Consider the following 16,771-nt stretch of genomic DNA (forward strand, 5'->3'; position numbering starts at 1 on the left):
TATGCTCCTCCCTTTGTGATGCGTTCACACCGTGGCACCTTTTTGTTGCAGTGGTAAGATGTTTTCACTTTGGGAAAGCAGCCGTATTGGTTAAGTTACCACATCTGGGCCTCATAAAGTTTTTGTAATAAAATCTTGTTCTGTTTAAATATGCGATGAACGCGCTGCCAGCGCTCCGCCTCCTCCCTTTTCTGACAGATGACAGATCCCATTATCTCCTGGATAATAAGTTGCACAGATTAGCCATGGGGGCAGACGGAGGAGAAGGGATATGTCAAATGTGTATTTGTCATTGTGTGTCTTCTGTTTAGCTGTGTGTGTGTGTGTGTGGTTATTATTAATATTTGCCTGTTTATGTTTGTGTGTCTGGTTGCCTGAGTGTGCTTCTATTTGTCTATATGCAAGGAAAATTCATCTAACTGTGCTGTGTGTGCGTGTGTGTGTATGTTTGTCTGTCTGTCTGTCTGTTGCATGAAAGCTTGTGTGTTTGTTTGTGCGTGTGTGTGTGTGTGCGTGCACTGGGACACGCCAGAGGAGTTGATGGGCTAAGTGCCATTACCAGATAATTATGACTAAAAGTCGCCATGCTAACGAGAATGGCTCATCATCACGGTGCTGGCAGACAGGGAGGCCACAAAAAACATCTGCAATTCAGATTAGGTGCACTTGTGTGGTACGTGTGTGTGTAAATGTGTGCTTGCATGTGTGTGTGCGTCCTCCTGCTCTGTTCCCTCTTCCTCTATACGTGCATATGTGTGTGTGTTTAGCACTTGTATGATGAGGGGATTACTGTTATTCACATTTTGAATAAGAAGCCAGCTTCTTGGTGCGTGTTTGCATGTGTGTGTGGGTTTACATCACACAGTATGAACACTGTATATCAGTGTAATTGGCTGGAATGGGAGCCCAGTGTGAGTTGAGTTTGAGGGCATCCATACACCACATCAAGAGATGCCCGTAATGGGCTCACTCCTCACTCCATGTGATGGCTTATTCCCTTCATAAAAGCTGTCTGCACACAGAGGCAGCCAGCAACAGCAACATAAACATATGTAAGTTGCAATTACCCCAAAACAGCAAAAGAAATGTGCCTTTTGTGCTGCAGATATTGTTTCTGCATATCTGTGAGAAATGGATTTAATTAAATGGTCTACCTGCTGGGACAGGTGACCCAGAAGTACCATAAATCTGATTAGCAACCAGCCTGTTAAGCCTTTGTCTTGATGATCCCCAGCTTACAAACAGGAGTTGAGGAGAGAACAGCATCATTTTTACTCATTATACTCTCTTTTACAACTCTCAGAGTATGGGAACGCTACCAGTGTGAAGGGGGAATACAAAATTGCCTCACTAAGTGTGTGCGTCCACATGTTTCAGCGTGTTACACGCTAGTGTGAATTGTGTGTTTTTGTAATTACTGCAGCCAGAACAACTCAAAAATCGCACGAACACATCATCCACTTCAGTTAAGAGCCAATCACTCTCCTCCTCTCGGTTTGTGATTAACGACCATCTGTTTCCTGTAAAAAAAAATTACAAAAAATTGTCAGTCTGCTTTTATCAATCAAATCATTACAATGCAATTGTTTTGTATCTTTGTAAACTATTTTAAAGTAGGTTAGTATGTTTATGAATAAAGGTAACGGCAATAAACTGTACGTAACATATCAAAACTCCACAGACGTGCTTTTATTTTGAAACTACCTAATAGCTGGTCCAGTTCAGCTCTATTGGGATACTTAGTGTTTCATACCAAGTGGATTATATTCATGTAACAATCTAGTTTTTTTACTAATAATCTGACTTTAAAAATCAGCCAAATCTTTGACAGTCACTGAGCAAATCACAGAGCAAACTTGAAGCTCTAATTAATTCGATAAAAATCTGACAAATGTGAGTCCTCAATGTGCTCAGGCAACTGCGAGAACAAAAGAAATACTTGAGAAAGAAGAATACAACGTTTATTGATAGCGAGTGTTTCCAAGCAGGCGGATTCCCTGAGGAAATCTAGCAGAACATGGCGTAGTGATCAAGGTTATCTAATGATAGGTATCCTAATTATCCATCACGCTGGCTACTGCAGCTGAAAGGGGAGAGCTCAGTGCTTTTTAGAGAACGGATGTTGAAGCTGAGATAATACACAGACAATTGTCACTTGTTACATCAAGATTATTATCATATTACCATTTTTGAAATACAGATGGTGCTGCCCTGAGACATCGACTATTTCCAGCTGTTAAGCTGCTGCACCTTGTGTTCAATGCATACCAAGCTCCCCAGGTATCAAACCTTAACCTGTCACATCTACTTAAGAGTACATTCTGGACCTACCTTACACTTTTGCCTGAGTGCAATATTCTAATACTATCCATCCTTGCCAGTAATATAATAATATAACACTGACTGAGGTCATTTTGCATAATTGTTGCCAACATTTCTGCACTTTTACTTTAGCAAATATGCATGACTTGTACTAGCACTTTAAGTCTTTCTATAGTGTGATATTGTGACTTTAACTTAAAGTAAATATTATACTTTAAATGCTTGTGTTTTGTCATTATTATTTTTTTCACCGCACATCCTGCCTGAGATGCAGTTCTCAGTTGGTCTGAGAAGATCCTCAACAATATCGTTAGTGTGTTCTTACCACACAGCACTACCACCATCTGCTGGTCACTGCTTGTTACTGCTTGTTACCGTATTGTACAACGGCTTTGGAGCTGAGGTCCACTTGCACATATATATACATGTACAGTATATCAATATACACACACATTTGATGTAGAAGCTGCACTACAGAGCAACCATTGGTTCTGTTTTCGCATTTAAAAGCTAAAACAACTGATGTAACCTGATTATATTTGTGTGTTAATTTTGTCGAGATTGCCATTGAGGTACCTGATGAGAAATTATATTTAATTGCATAGTCTGACGTAGTTTTTGTTTTAAAATAACAGTTGAGTTTCAAGAAAAAAAAGAGGAACTTTTGTCTCTATGACTAAATTACAACGTGCCTATCCTAACTGATCATCACTGAAAATAAAGCAAAATAAATATAGATAAATTGGCAGTAGCTGCTGTTTGCAGTTGTAAATGTATAAGAACAACATAAAACGATTAAATTCTTCATTTTATTTATTTAGAAGTAGTTCTCTGGTTTGCAACATATTAGTCTGTTGTACAAGGAATATTACAGAGAGGTGCATGTTTTTACATTTGACTCTGTCATGTACATAGACTTATCCAAACAAGGGAGACGTTGCCTGTATAGCTTTGGGCAGTGTTGAATCTGCTTCATAATTTCCCCACGAATGTGAAAGGTCGTACTTTAGAGGGCACATGACACAGTCAAAACCTCGTCCACGTCACACATGTACGACACCACTCAACCAATCAAAGATAAGCTGAATAATCACATCATCAGGGAACACTCTGCATCATTTCCAATCATTCAAATTCCCCTCCAACACAATCACTGGATTATTGGTCCATGCATACATAAGTATACTACTGTATATGGTAAAAAATATAGCATTTGGAATAAATACTTGTATCATTTATAGAGCAAACTGTCAGACAATACTTGTATATATTTTTCACAATACTGTATGTACATGTATTTCGGTTACTTTACAGGAACAAATAAAACTATATATATTCAACCCCATGTGAAACTGATTTGATTTCACTTCTTTGGTGTTGAGCCAGTAATGAAACCATAATACATCTGCGGTCACACTGGGTCACACTGGATTAAACATATGGATGTGATTTACTTTAAGACTTAATACACAGGCACGGAAGACCAGATATACCAGATATTTCACACAGGACAGACCGGATCATCCTTCAGCTGTCTGACACAGGGGGAAGCTGCACAGACTCTAATGCACATCCCTCAATATGCAGACACGCGGAAGTGATCGCAGAAGTGCTGCACCGAGTTAAAAGAACATATTTCTGAACCTGTGTGAATGCAGCCTCCTTGTTGAGGAACTCTGTGCTACTTTGTGACTCAACGAATGATGATCTGATTACTAAACCACTGTTGAAAACACCCAATTGTTGAGTGAATGCCCTCATTGTATCTACGACTATATAATCAACATACTTTATATACGTGAATCATATGAATCTATAGAGTCTCATGTTAGCGTCCATAAAAAATAAGGTGTGTGGGAATGAGAGAGCACTGGTGCAGCGTCAGTGGTCTGATGACACTGCACTAGATGCATGGCGATGTCTGGACCACAAGCGCTCCTCTTTAGAGAGCGATTTCTTTGCTGACTGTGAATGCAGACTGGCCCTTCATAGATCACATATGGCAGTTATTAAAATAAGTGGTATTCACCTTTAGATTCCACCTTCAGTGACCCCAGCAAACCCCATCGGACAGAAAACGGTTGTCTTCTCCGTCTTCCTACAGACAGAATAACCAGAATATACCAGAAATAACCAGAATACCAGGCGGGGATTCGATTTGCTCGAATAAGATGTACATTTTTAGTTTGTATGCTTTTTACTTGCTGAATGACTCATTTTCAAGAATCCTATGATCTGATCTCTGGTCAACAGAATATTTAAAATGTGGCTTTTGTGTGATTCTTTATGGATTTTCCAGATCTGTCAATTAAATCAACTCATTGATTGTTGAACAACGTCATGAGTGTTAGTCGACTGATCATTTATTTGGTCCCGTTTACAGGTACAATGATTGATCCCTTTTGTTTTCTGTCAACTTCCTGACCTGCTGTCCATTTTGGGGTTTTCTGCAGGGGTCACTGAAGGGGAGCTGTTAAGTTGTAAACATTGAATCAGACCAATACTCCCTGTTTAAAGGTTCTTTAGGAATATGGGTGTGCATTAGTGGAAAACAGAAGAAGACGTCCACACTCTCTTATCTCTCAATATATAATGTGGTCATCTGATTAAGACTGGACCAAAGCCCCTCCCCCTATTGTTTCTGATTTAAAAGTGATTATTTTATTGATATTGCTTCTTTTCGGACTGCAGCCATTAAAAAAAAAAAAAAAAAAAAAACTCGACGCAGGAACAAAGTGAACCAGTGTTAGTAACTCGAAGAGAGGCAGATCAGATCTTTGTCATCAAGATTAAGTGTCTTTAGTCGCACATGGTAAAAGGATTCAGACTTGTTCCTGCGTCTCTTTGTTAGTCCCGTGATGATCCATGCCAGTACAGTTCAACTTGCTACATTGTTTTCTTGGAATGTATCAAAGCCAGCCTGACATTCATTGTGCATTTTGTAGCAGTTGCATACAAGATTTGATTAGAAACGAGCAGGCAAACAAGACATACATTATATTTGGAGAGAGAGAGAGAGAGAGAGAGAGAGAGAGAGAGAGAGAGAGAGAGAGAGAGAGAGATGGAGAGAGAGAAGTGGGAGGAGACAAAGAAAACAAGTGAAACAACTGAAGACAATAAAATAGATTTGCACAGATGTAAATAATACAACTGAGACGAGAGAGAGAGAGAGAGAGAGAGAGAGAGAGAGAGAGAGAGAGAGAGAGAGAGAGAGAGAGAGAGATGTTCATCATGAAAACAGACAGTATTACAACACACTGTTGTTTGTTTAGTATCATAAGCCAGCCAGTAGGGGAGTAACTGTGTATTGGCATGCAGCACCTTCTGAACTGTACAATCTTCTTATTAGAAAACGCTTGTCATTCTTTTATCTGGTTATAAAAATTAATTCATTTTGTGTCCAACAAGCAAACATTTTATCTCCAACTAAACCATTTTTTTTTCTTCAATAATTCACCCATGATCCTGTATGTGAAAAACATCATTACTATGGCAAAAACAATACAATAAATATTGTTAAATATCCACTGAATAATCAGAAATTTCACCAAACATTCTATTCTATAATTATATAACATGTTTGTATAATTCACACTTTTGGAGATATATAGTTTACTGTACACAAACACGATAAAAAAAAGTGCAGTAGAAAATACAGTTTCTGTGTTTGTGTATGATTATAATGCGTTAGAATAACATTCTACATATACTGTGTTCTCAATAATGTCCAAATATGAAAAGAATAATGCCAATGTCATGAAGGGAAAAAATAGAAATGATGTCATATTTAATATTATATATTTGAAAGGTAGATAATGTGCTTAGTATTTTGCTTGACGAGCTAGTTGATGATAAGAAGCAGCAGTTTACCAGAGCGTCTCTCCATCCACTTGCCAGTCCGTCCGTCCCCGCTGCCCTTTTAAATTCTCACCCTGTCCCCTACGTAACGAGCTGTCAATCACGCTTGTCGCCACGGCAACGCCTTATCATGGAATCGACCGAGCCCCGTGCGTCGTCAGTCCACCGAGTGGTTGAATGCAGCATCTCCATAAACGCCCACGGAGCAAGTTTGCAGAGATGTGGAAGAAGAAAGAAATGTGTGCGTTCGCTCCAAGTCTCCGAGGTTTAATGGAGAGCCACGGCAAACAGAGTTTAGACACTTTTTTTTTTTTTTTTTACTGGACAAACTGAGCCTTGTATGGTGTCATCGTGTCTTTGATTCACTTCCATCTCGTTCCTTTCACCTCTTTGTTAGTGGGCAAAAAAGTGTTGCGGGGTTGGCGATCGGGAGTGGTTTGGAGATGTCAGCTTCAGAGCAGGTCCGTTGTAAACGAGGGCGCGGAGGCTTCAGAGGCCTTCAGAAGGTCAACTATCTCTTGGTGGGCGGCGGCCTCCGCCACCGACAGCGCTGTCTGTCCATTCTGGGGGGAAAAAGCACAAGGGAGCGTCACAGTTTCACGTCAAAGATCATTGCAGTGACTCTTCTTATCCTGACAGTGGCAGTGTTGCGTTGCTCGTTCTCTCGCAACTTGACGTTACAGTTCATGTGTAGTCACTGCAACTGCCTCAATGCAGGCAATGCTGGAGCTGTAAACATACTTTTAAGAGCTGGGTTCAATAGCTGGACATATTTATGATTTGTCCTTCTTAAAATGGCAGATGAGACTATGAGTTGTTCCGTTTTAAATCTGATTGAATCATTTTCTCCTCTGCAACGACGATATTTTCAGTTGCTGTATATTCGTCAACATCTCAGATATGTTTTGCTGTCTTTCATAAAAAAAAAAACCATCATACTCATTATTAGTGGCCATGCTTTCCTCGCAATTATCAAAAGTAATAATGCTAAATACGTCTCGTTTTGAGGTTGGTTGCGTGTGCTTGACACTAAATGGATTGAAGGAAGCAGAAACTTCCTCTGTGATGCTGTTTGTATCCTGCTGCATCATCGTCACAGTGTTTACTTGTGTTTCCTTTTTATTATTTTCATCAAAGACGCAATATTAGAGATTAAAGCAAACTAGAACAGACAATGCTGCATGCTGAGAGAGACCTCCGGTCTCCTGGGAGCACACACGTCTCAAAACAGTGTGAATGTTGTGTATAATAGTTTGTGTAAATTCCACAAACCGTTTGACTTACGTATAATTTGAAATTGCTTGCCAGTGCTGCTTAGGTCCTTAGTTTGAGATAATTTCTGTGCCCAACTAGCCCGAAATATAGTGCACGCTTATGTGTTGTCATGGGGTCACACAAATAATCTACCACAGGCACTGATTAAATCCTAGATTAACATCGGGTATCCATGTAATAAACGCTTGCACTGAAGACTAAATCACTCCTGATTCAGGCTAACTTTTAAAGTTCAGTCCCGCCGGACAGGAAAAGCTGTTCCCGAAATGCTTGAACGTCACAGTAGCGTTGGCTGCAGCAAGATGTTGAGTAAGGAGTGGCGATAGTTGTTTCCCTTGGGAACTATAGACTCAAAGCCCACAGTAGGCGCGGAGGCGGGGCTTATGACATGCTACACGAGCAGGAGCAGCAGTCGTATTGCGGCGGTGTCATGGCGTTCTCTGACTGCACACCTCGAGCGGCGGAGGGAAAAATCGACCGTGTGGAGAAATCAATAATGTACTAGGTTGAACAATCAATCTCAATCTACTATGTGTGGGCCGCAACAGCTACTGTATGCCCTATCTGTGCCCTAACTGGGCAACTGATGCTGGCCGCTGGAGCAGCCCGATATCTAGTGATGTATGCGTGAGAGACACCGTGAGCCCCGTGACCTTTCTATAGCACGACAGGCAGACATAACCAGGCGTGTTAAATTAAACAGCCTTGCGGGCTGCGAACGGCTCGCGTAGCTTTGTCGGAGAAATTTTGGGCCGACGCACGCAAGCACGCAAGACGGCTGACGGGACTCAGGAAGGGGCCCCCTGCGGGTCTAGCGTGCTTGCGTCTCTGCGTGAAACCTGAGCATAAATGACCCTTAACAGTGCACCTTGTCCACCAGGCCGGTGTCACAGCGACCCGTCTCCAGCAGCATGCGGACAATGTTTGTGTGTCCGTGTTCGCTGGCGCACATCAGGGCCGTGGAGCCCTCGCGGTCCTGGGCGTTGACGTCCGTGCCGCAGCTCAGGAGCAACTTTACCATGGCAACGCGGCCGTGGCTCACCGCGAGCATGAGCGCCGTCTGGCCCGCCTGGAGAAAAAGAGCCGGAGATACAGAGAGTTGGAATTAAACGGTGAGGGGGGGGGGAAGGTACGAGGGGCAGGTGAGACGAGGGAGGGAATGGAGGACGGGGAAGAGAAGGAAAAGTAAGTGAAAGTGCAAAAGAGGGGAGTAGTGTATATCTTTTTGAATTAAACCTTTCTACCTGTACTACTCACTTAGACAGCGTTCTGCATGAAGATGAATTTCTTACACAGTGCTAATGAATGTGCAAAGGGTACACTTAAGGGTTCCTGACGCGTCAGCATGCTTTCCTAGTCGAGCATGCTCGTACATTTTGGTTGGTCTGCGCTGTCGATGTCCTTGGTGACGAGAAAAAAATCGCCGAAATGATGGTGTTTTTCTGTAAAGTGACCCACTTGTAAAAAATGTCCTAAGATGCACTAATTTCCCCAGAGGGGTTATTCAATCCCCAGACTTACTGTGTCTGAAATATAGCTTCCTGTACAACTACAACAACACATCAAACAGAGCAACAACAGATCAAATCCTCCAATACTCAAGTCAGTTTAGTGGACCCAATCATTCAGTATTACCTGTCTGGAGCATGCATTGACGTCACCCAGTCTCAACAGTTGTTGTGCAACCTCCAGGTCATCGGAGCTCTCGGCAGCCGTCAGTGCAGCGAGCATCACCGGAGTATAGCCCGCCTTGTTCACATTGTCTGTCTCGCAAAGACCTGAAAAAAAAACACACGTTTAACATAAGTCAAAGAGTATTCCATGCCATTTTTTCGCCAGGGTTTAATTGCCTCGTGTGTTCGCCTCTCACCAGTATCCAGCAGCAGTTTGACCACGGGGAAGTTTGAATGCGACACGCTGTAGTGGAGGGCCATGTTGCCATTGCCGTCGGTCAGGTTCACTACGTATGGCAGCAGAGTGGGCGTGGTCAAGCCCACTTGTCTCAGGTATAATCTGACGGTGTCGGCCTGCGATTCTTTCTGACTGGAGACCTTGAACCACTCCTGGTAGAGCACCACTAAAACCTGACGCTGGGGAGAGAGGAAGGAGTACAACTGTAGAAATGAAAAAAGCCGCCTGTGTGACAGCACTTTTACTGTTTCATGAAGATTTTTAATGTTCGGGTTGTTGAGCAGCCTGAATTTTCAGCCTAAGGAACAACACTGTAAGACACATTATTAAGTCAAAGAGCTCTGACACAACATCTACAAAGAATCGGAATAATTTTCCCTTAAAACCATTTTTGCAGTCAAATCAGATTTGATAAAGTGCATAAAATATAATAAATAAAAGTTGACGGTGGACAATTATTTTTCGCAACTTTGAAGTATTAAAACGGAAAAGAAAGACTTACCATTTCTTTATCTGGCGATGGAACCTCGTCCATTCTGTCTTTTACGTAGAGGCAGGCGTCTACAAACCCCTGGTTAACTTTCTCCCTGCAAACAAAAACCACATGGCACAGTAAGCCTTTATTTTTTTCTACCCATCCCAAACAATTTTCAAAAATATTTTTTCAGTCAAGAACTTTCAAGCGGACCAGGCGTGTAAAAAAAAACATTCAAATTCAAACCAACACACCCGTCATCTGTTCTGTCCCTGGTTTTCTGTTACGCATACCACATGGCCGGAAAATGGCTACTTTAGTCATTGTGTAAACACAGTCTGAGATGAAAACCAAAGGTAAAAGATGCCTTGATTTGACAGGTGCCGAGTGATGAGTTAATATAAATCCTGCCCGGGGCCCCATCTCCTCTCTGGCCCCGGGGCCCCCCCCGACCCTGTCCACATACCTGAGACAGATAAGTGATCAGTCAGTGACAGACAGGACAACACTGCTGGTTATTTTCCTTTGTGTTCTTGCCCCCCTGGCACTCTGGGAAATGAAGTGTATCCGTGTGACTGTCTGAGACCTCAATTAGAGTGAGAGCCGTCTTATACAGAAGTGTTGTTCTTGCGTGAGCAACACTTGTGTATGCGGAAACTTGTGTGCATGTCGTGTGTACATTATGTGTATGAAACAGAGGCTCATAGTGTGAGTCTGTGGAGTGTAGGTATGATTGTGTTTTAATTGGATCTGTGTGTGTGTGTGTGTGTGTGTGGTGGACGGTATATTGAAGCGTCATTCAGCGCCTGTCTCTGACAAAGTATAAAGACTTTAGCTGGACAAAGAACAAAGCACTGACTTGTAAATGTGCATATGTAACGCTGTCATCTATGTGACTGCACTGCACTTGAATCAGTTTATATTCCTTTTATTTAATCCGTTCACTTTGACTCTTTCACTTGCTTTACGATATGAGCTGCAGTGAGAAGGTCAACCTTATTCAATTACCGAATTTGAGACTTTGGTCTTTGGAGTTGCTGTGTTTATGTTCTTTCACTTACTGGGATGGGAGTGTGTCTCACAGTGAGCAGAAGGTTTGCTGAGATTCAGATTGCTTTGCTTTGTATATTTCTTTTTATTTATTTAACCTTTATTTAACCAGGTCGGTCCCGTTGAGATACGATGACCTCTTTTCCAAGTGAAGCCTGGCCAAGACGGCAGCATAGAAAAGTTTCAACGGTCACAAGACACACAGAAATCCCTCAACACAGGTAAAATACATAAAAAGATAAGGCAACAGGACTAAAGCTCCGGATTTACACCGAAACAAGAACAAATGCGGTATGAAGCCGCTCCAATTTCTCTCACACGAGTCTTCAAAGTCTCAAGGTTGATGAGCTCCTTTTACTTTCGAGTTTTTTGCAGTGCATTCAAAGCAGCAGGTGCAGCAAATTTGAAACAGTGCTCACCAAATTCAGAGTGAACGTTAGCAGTACATAAAAATAAAAAAAAAAGGATTCCCGAGCCCTTTAAAAAAAAGAAAAGAAAACTTGCCTGATGCATTCTTCACTATCAATAACCAGGAACAGAAATAAGTCAGTGCGGACAGGTGACAGTTCATTGGGTACCCATGTGTTCTACGGTGTAGATTACAGCGGCAACATGCACGGACTCCATAGCTACGGCGTAACCCCTGACAAGCATGAATGGAGCTTTACTGTCGGCCTCACCCTTCAGCCTGTTCTTCCAGGAGCTCCTGGCTGCTGTCTAAATCCAGAAGGCCTCTGTCAGCCTCCTTCTCTGCAGCCACAGCTCCTGCTCCCTCAGTGGAGACCTCTGCATCCTTCTGCTGTGTCTCTGCTCCCTCCTCAGACTTGTCTGCCGGCTGAGGCTCTGTTTCCTTTTTCTTCTCGACCTCTGGTTCGGAGCTGTCTTCCTCCTCCTCCTCTACCTCGACCTTCGACTTCTCATCTCCACTGGACTCTTCGCTGGATGTCGACTCATAGCTGGAGGTGGACACAAACAAGTGGGCATGCACAATATTCAGAGCATGGACACCAAAGTTATCCACATTTTACCACCTAGAATAAAGCTTTCGCTTACTCCACCTGTGCTGAATGCTAAAGGTGACTTAAAAAAATGAATAAATACTTAAGCTTAACATATATCCATCTATAAATTCTGCTTTACAGCCAACATGTGGTCTATTGGCTTTGGAACATTTAACTAATTAAAGTAATGTGTACAGAAGTTAGACGTGGATACAGAAGCAGCCACATCAATGAAAGACCTAAGCAGGTAAAAACAAATATGAAAGCTGATAAATCAACAGACGCCAAGACTAGATGAATACAAACAAATCATTAGACCTCAGGCGTGACATGAGAAAGATGCTTGTCTAATGCAACCTTGGCCCACATATCCAAAACATCCTTCACACAGTTAAACATATACATGAAAATCCATAGGCATGTTTGCACACTTGCGTAGACAAGCTTGGACAAAACCCAACCTTGTTCAAAAAGGAAAGGGTGTGTGTGTGTGTGTGTGTGTGTGTGTGTGTGTGTGTGTGTGTGTGTGTGTGTGTGTGTGTGTGTGTGTGTGTGATAATTTGGATGTATTATGAAGGTACCTCTGTGAGGCCAATGATCAGATAAGTCTTATACTGAATGCCACTGATTCATGCTTATTTGTAGGCACACACATGCACACACACACACACACACACACACACACACACACACACACACACACACACACAGTGAGACACCACACCACAAGAGGCGTTCAGGGGCCACAGCATTCCCTGGATTCCAGAGGAGCTCAAGGGAGAGCAAAGATAGGTCCGACCATCCGAAGAGAAGAAATACAAACAGCCGCCCACTTCCTGGTGTGGGCAGAAGACTAAAGATAATCAAAGAAAATATTGTTGTCTGACATGTTTGTCTCGTTATAAATAGCATCTGTAACATTGAGACGGAAAAGATATGTTATTGACAAGAACAAGAGTTGAAGACCCGGGAGACATACACTAGATTTGGACCATCTTATATAACTTATTATTGGTTATATAAAAAGGAGCAGATCCTAACAATACCATGACCGATAATTCATTATGTGTTCCGGAGAATGGCTGTAAGGTTATGTTTGCAGATCATTCTAACGCAGTGAGGGAAGAATAGACTTCACCACAGCTCTGACTAAACATAGCAGAGGCGATCAGGTCATAAAACAGTGAAGCTCAGGAATAACAACAGGAACACTGGAATGAAAAATATCTCAGAATGGCCGCCATGTCTTTGATATGCAGGAGGTAATATCACTGAGGCAATGCAGACGCAACTCAAATGTTTCAAGTGTGCCTCAATGTTTCATTAGATGTGCCCACGTTGCTTGGGCTGGGCCATAACATATATATTAACTTGTTGGCAGCGGTTACAAACAGGCTCGGTATTGAACGCCAGTGCTTTGTCTTTTTAGCAGAACTTGACCAGAGAATATTTGATTCAAACAGATTGGATTTACTGTTTGCTGTCATTGTTCTCCATGACGTTCGCTGGAAGTAATGAGCCCGAGTTCATTTTATGTGGAAAGAGCTCTGTGCCAGAATCCATCTCAACAATAGCCCTTAAACGCTACATTGACTAATATGCTATGATAAACTTGGCATGCGGTTAACACACGAGTCGTAATTTAGTCTTCATGAAAACGCAACTTCTGATGTGTGTGTGTGCGTGCATGTGCGTGTGTGTGTGTGTGTGTGTGTGTGTGTGTGTGTGTGTGTGTGTGTGTGTGTGTATTTGCGTCGAGAGCAAAGAAGTGAGGTTCGATTACAAGTGGTGACTCGAGACACATGTGGAGATGCATTCTAATGCCAGATGTGAGCAGATGTATTGAGAGCTGTCAGTTGTGATGGGATTATTCAAGATGCATTGTAATGCCAGGTCTGAACAAGGCTGTGCGTGTTGTGTGTGTGTGTGTGTGTGTGTGTATACAGGTATGTTGTGTTATAACTGTAACACCAAACACCTACCGTACCTATAATCACATCAGCCAGAAAGAATATTCTCCCTCCTTTGAGAGCTTTGATTTTCCAACAACTACCATCTGCATACTTAAAATTCATCAGCTTACACACACACACACACACACACACACACACACACACACACACACACTCAGAAACAAACACTGCATCCAGCGTCAGAAAATGCCGACATAAGCATGCTTGCACAAAGCACTGAGGTATCTCAATACTGACAAAAATATGCACACACATCACATAAAGTACAACACACATTCACACTCCCAGTAGCAGCAGTGAGGTCACGGTCAGGTCAGTGTGTCTTCAAGTGAGCCTTGACGACTAACAGCGAGCAGCAGATGTGTGAAACACAGCGAGACTCGGTTCACAGTCACTGTTGTGAAACTCAGACAACTCGGTTTGCAATTTATGTGTAGACATTTTCATACACATTAAACCTAAACACTCTGAAATTGGAAGACATTGTTAAATGAACATAGCATTCAGTTATTGTGCAATAATGTCCACAATGGATTCATAAGGGTTCATTCTTCGGTAGAGCTTCTTCGGAACAAAACATTAATGGACACTCAATTTAAAATGCACAGAAAAACTGCGACACACACAAAGATATGAATCAAAGAGAGAGATTAGATGGATATTTTACCCTCCATTCACCCCAACAAACTTCAGGTTTTTCTTGGCTCCCTTGTTCGCTTGCTTGTCAGCAACACCGTTTTTCTTCATAATTGATTTGAGACCTGATGGAAAGGAGTACAGAGAAGGGGAGGGAGGGTGAAAGAGAAATGAAAAAAGAAAAGGGAGGGTTGGGAAAATTAATTAGGCTTATATGGAATTTGAGGATTTGTGTGTTTTTTGTGTCTATATAAAGAATGCTGAAAAAAATATGAGATTCTGTATCATTCCCAACACGGTCTCTTACTCAACCACAAAACACAGCTGTTCATATGAGCGGTTCAGATCTGTCTTTTGTTAAGGTATTGCTGAGTTAAAGCAACTACACAACTGAGTAATTACAGCTTGAGCCATCGCGAGATGCATGTTTTTATTCCCCTCTTCAAATAATCTTCAACAAAATCGTTGATTGCTCCTCTCACCCAGTAGACATTGCACAACAACATCAATATCATTCCTTCAGCTGTCCAAACAGATTAAGTGTCATGTGAAATGAGTTTTTTTTTTTACAGAGCAACATTCGCATGATTATAATAAACTGAAGGACAAAGAGTCTTCTGACAGAAACACAATGCTAACTGTTGGAAAGCGCATGAATAGAATGAGGAACTAACTAATGCGTACAGAGAAATTTGAGGGGAAAAAGTGAATAAATGCATATAGGCAACCAGGATATGAAAACAATGTAAAACATATTTGGTCTTGGCAGGTACCAGGTCTTTCGTGAACCTGATTAAACACCTACGGGAGGTTTTGGATGAACATGTTCAACCTCCTGTGCAATGTGACACCTATCTTTATCGCAGTTACTGTATAATAAAATAATATATTTGTCTTTCAATCATAGAAGAAAAGATTTCTGAAGGGTGTATCCAGCAAAAACAATCAAACAACTAAGTTAAAGTACATAAGTCTCAGGGCTGAGTAAAAGCAAAACATCAAACTAATATCGGTAACTCATGAGACATTCATGGTTTGCATGTGTTAGCTGTGTTTATTTGTGCAATACATACTGTACATGACTGACACACAGAAGTCCACACTGAGCAGTGTGTGGATGGAAGTGTAACATCTGGCAGAAAGGCGGAAGCTAGAGCCTCATTTGTATACTCCATGTAAAGGCAACAATAATATAATTGTGAGTGAACAGCATACCACTGTCAATAAATGAATAGAAGTGTCTGACAAATGAACTGTTAACGAGAGCTCATTACGTTTTTTTCAGGATTTCTCGAGAGAAAAACGTGTTCAAGATTATCACCTTCATCAGATCGACTGACTGTTGCCGTTATTTTGGCACTCCAAAGTATTTCCAGGGCGATGTACACAGGTCAAGCATATCGAGCGTAAACACAACATACAACCATGACATTGTCGGCCCTATAATGTCTGTAACTGCCCTATAATCGATGCTGCATGGGCTCCTTTGCTGACTCCGCCTGGCTGTAAGCCAGGCATGGCTGTCTTAGCCGTGCCTGACAGCGAGACACAGTGCAGAGGCTCCGTAATGTTTTATGCAAGGACATAAGGATGTGGCTTTGAGCCAGATACCACAAGCTGAAAAGATGCCAGCCACCACCGCCAAAGACTGCTCTTTTGATCCTGACGTTCTCTCAGGAGAACTAGCAGCAGCGTGGTGAGGTTTGGAACATATTTGGCATTTTAACACACCCTTCATCTTCTGATAAATAAAACAAGGGTGTAATTTAACCTTGCCTCACTGTGTCGGAGATGTTTCACTCATCCATACAAATCTCTAAAGCTCCACTCAAGTCTCTGATGACTGGGTTCGAGTAAAAGTTTTTCAACGCAACAGTAGAAGTTTCTCTTTCCAATATTTGTGGATGTAAAAAACAGATGTAGTTCTAAAGAAGTCGGGCTGCGAATCTCAGAAGTCAAAAATGCAGAAAGCAACTTCAAAGAAACAGTGACAACTTGAGAGCGCACATACTGTGTGTACCTAGGCACACGCGCACACACGCATCACTTAAAACCACTCCTGTGTAACTGTACTCCCTACACTGAACTTGAAATGAACTCTCAACGTAAAATATGTGTGTGATAGCAGAATTATTGTGTACTTCAGCTCCTGGGCCAGAAACAGAACAGTGAGACATCAAGGGGATGGAAGAAAGACATTGCTAGTGTGTGAGTGTGTACGTGTGTGTGCGTCTGTGCTTGAGTGTCCATTCGACTGTAAGTCACGGCTT

The 16,771-nt window shown here is 42.0% G+C and overlaps 1 protein-coding gene across 2 annotated transcripts in view; it reads right to left on the reverse strand.

Moving 5' to 3' along the window:
• Window positions 1–5,035: 5,035 nt before the first annotated feature.
• Window positions 5,036–16,771, reverse strand: part of kank4 (KN motif and ankyrin repeat domains 4) — a 62,473-nt gene continuing 50,737 nt past the window's right edge. For both annotated transcript variants that reach the window (XM_068589641.1, XM_068589640.1), the window contains exons 4-10: window positions 14,533–14,626; window positions 11,572–11,847; window positions 9,869–9,953; window positions 9,326–9,545; window positions 9,091–9,233; window positions 8,324–8,524; window positions 5,036–6,743 (exon numbers count right to left, since the gene is read on the reverse strand). In XM_068589641.1, coding sequence (XP_068445742.1) covers window positions 6,633–6,743; window positions 8,324–8,524; window positions 9,091–9,233; window positions 9,326–9,545; window positions 9,869–9,953; window positions 11,572–11,847; window positions 14,533–14,626 — 1,130 coding nt within the window. In that variant the 3' untranslated portion in view covers window positions 5,036–6,632. The remainder of the gene's footprint in view (window positions 6,744–8,323; window positions 8,525–9,090; window positions 9,234–9,325; window positions 9,546–9,868; window positions 9,954–11,571; window positions 11,848–14,532; window positions 14,627–16,771) is intronic.

This window comes from Clinocottus analis, unplaced genomic scaffold (genome assembly GCF_023055335.1).
Source record: "Clinocottus analis isolate CAN_PGR_092001 unplaced genomic scaffold, fCliAna1.0.p SCAF_23, whole genome shotgun sequence".
NCBI classification, from domain to species: Eukaryota; Metazoa; Chordata; class Actinopteri; order Perciformes; family Cottidae; genus Clinocottus; species Clinocottus analis.